At 69.5% G+C, this 855-nt stretch overlaps 1 protein-coding gene across 1 annotated transcript in view; it reads right to left on the reverse strand.

The window, feature by feature from the left end:
• MST1R (macrophage stimulating 1 receptor) overlaps nt 1–855 on the reverse strand; it is a gene marked incomplete at its 5' end in the record, with an annotated part of 8,072 nt that overhangs the window by 5,037 nt on the left and 2,180 nt on the right. Inside the window, 4 exons of the mRNA XM_015568284.1 lie at nt 3–105; nt 198–407; nt 563–656; nt 747–855. The exon at nt 747–855 is cut by the window's right edge and continues 2 nt beyond it. Coding sequence (XP_015423770.1) covers nt 3–105; nt 198–407; nt 563–656; nt 747–855 — 516 coding nt within the window. The remainder of the gene's footprint in view (nt 1–2; nt 106–197; nt 408–562; nt 657–746) is intronic.

Below are 855 nucleotides of genomic sequence, written 5' to 3' on the forward strand. Positions count from 1 at the left end.
GCAGGGGGCAATGACCACATCACCCCGGAGCTCGTGCTGGCAGCTCTGGCCACCCACGGTGACGTTCACGTCCACACAGTCAGCCACGGCGCCAAGGCCAATGTACTGCGGAGACAGTGTGAGGCCTGGCCGGTCCCTCTCCCTGGGGCAGCCTTCAGCCCCACCCTCCGCCCTACCACCTCCGCCCCCACACTCACCTCGAACTTAAGGGCATGCTCCTCCGGCTTCAGTGGGGCCAGGTCAGTGCTGGGTGGGTGGGGCGGGGGCAGGAAGCGAAAGCCAGGCAGTGTGAAGCCAGCAGCTCCATCCCCCCGGGCACTCAGGTTCCCCGTCACCCACCCCTGGGGGCCTCGGACCACGTATTCAGGCAGGCGGCACCACTGCTTCTCCGGGAGCTGCCCCGCACACTGCCAGGGCCCAGGCAAGAGTGGTTAGGCAGGCATCCCCCCGTGGCCATCCCAGTCTCCTCAGCCCAGCGTCGGGGGGGGGCTGGGCTCAGGGAACGGGCTGGCCTCCCTCCCTCCTGGCCAGTGCCAACGTGGCAGCCGCCGGCCCTGCTCACCGGGTTTTCCACGGCCGTAAGCCCGTCGTGGAATGACAGCGCCAGGCGCCACACTGCGGTCAGATGCCGGCCACGGATGGTGACGTGGGAGCCACTGAGGAGGAGAGCAGGCCCGTGGGCTTGGGGTGCTCTGAGGGAGGCTCCCTCGTTCCTGGGAGACCAGGGGGGAGGAGGTGGCACCTACGTGTAGCCGCAGCTGGGGCTGATGCCCAGCACGACGGGGTTTTCCCGGTAGTGGAAGGTCCAGGCGCCCGGCACCGGGGCGCCCCCCACCTGCAGGCGAACGGGAACGC

The sequence above is a fragment of the Myotis davidii genome, unplaced genomic scaffold (genome assembly GCF_000327345.1).
Source record: "Myotis davidii unplaced genomic scaffold, ASM32734v1 scaffold663, whole genome shotgun sequence".
In the NCBI taxonomy this organism is placed as follows: Eukaryota; Metazoa; Chordata; class Mammalia; order Chiroptera; family Vespertilionidae; genus Myotis; species Myotis davidii.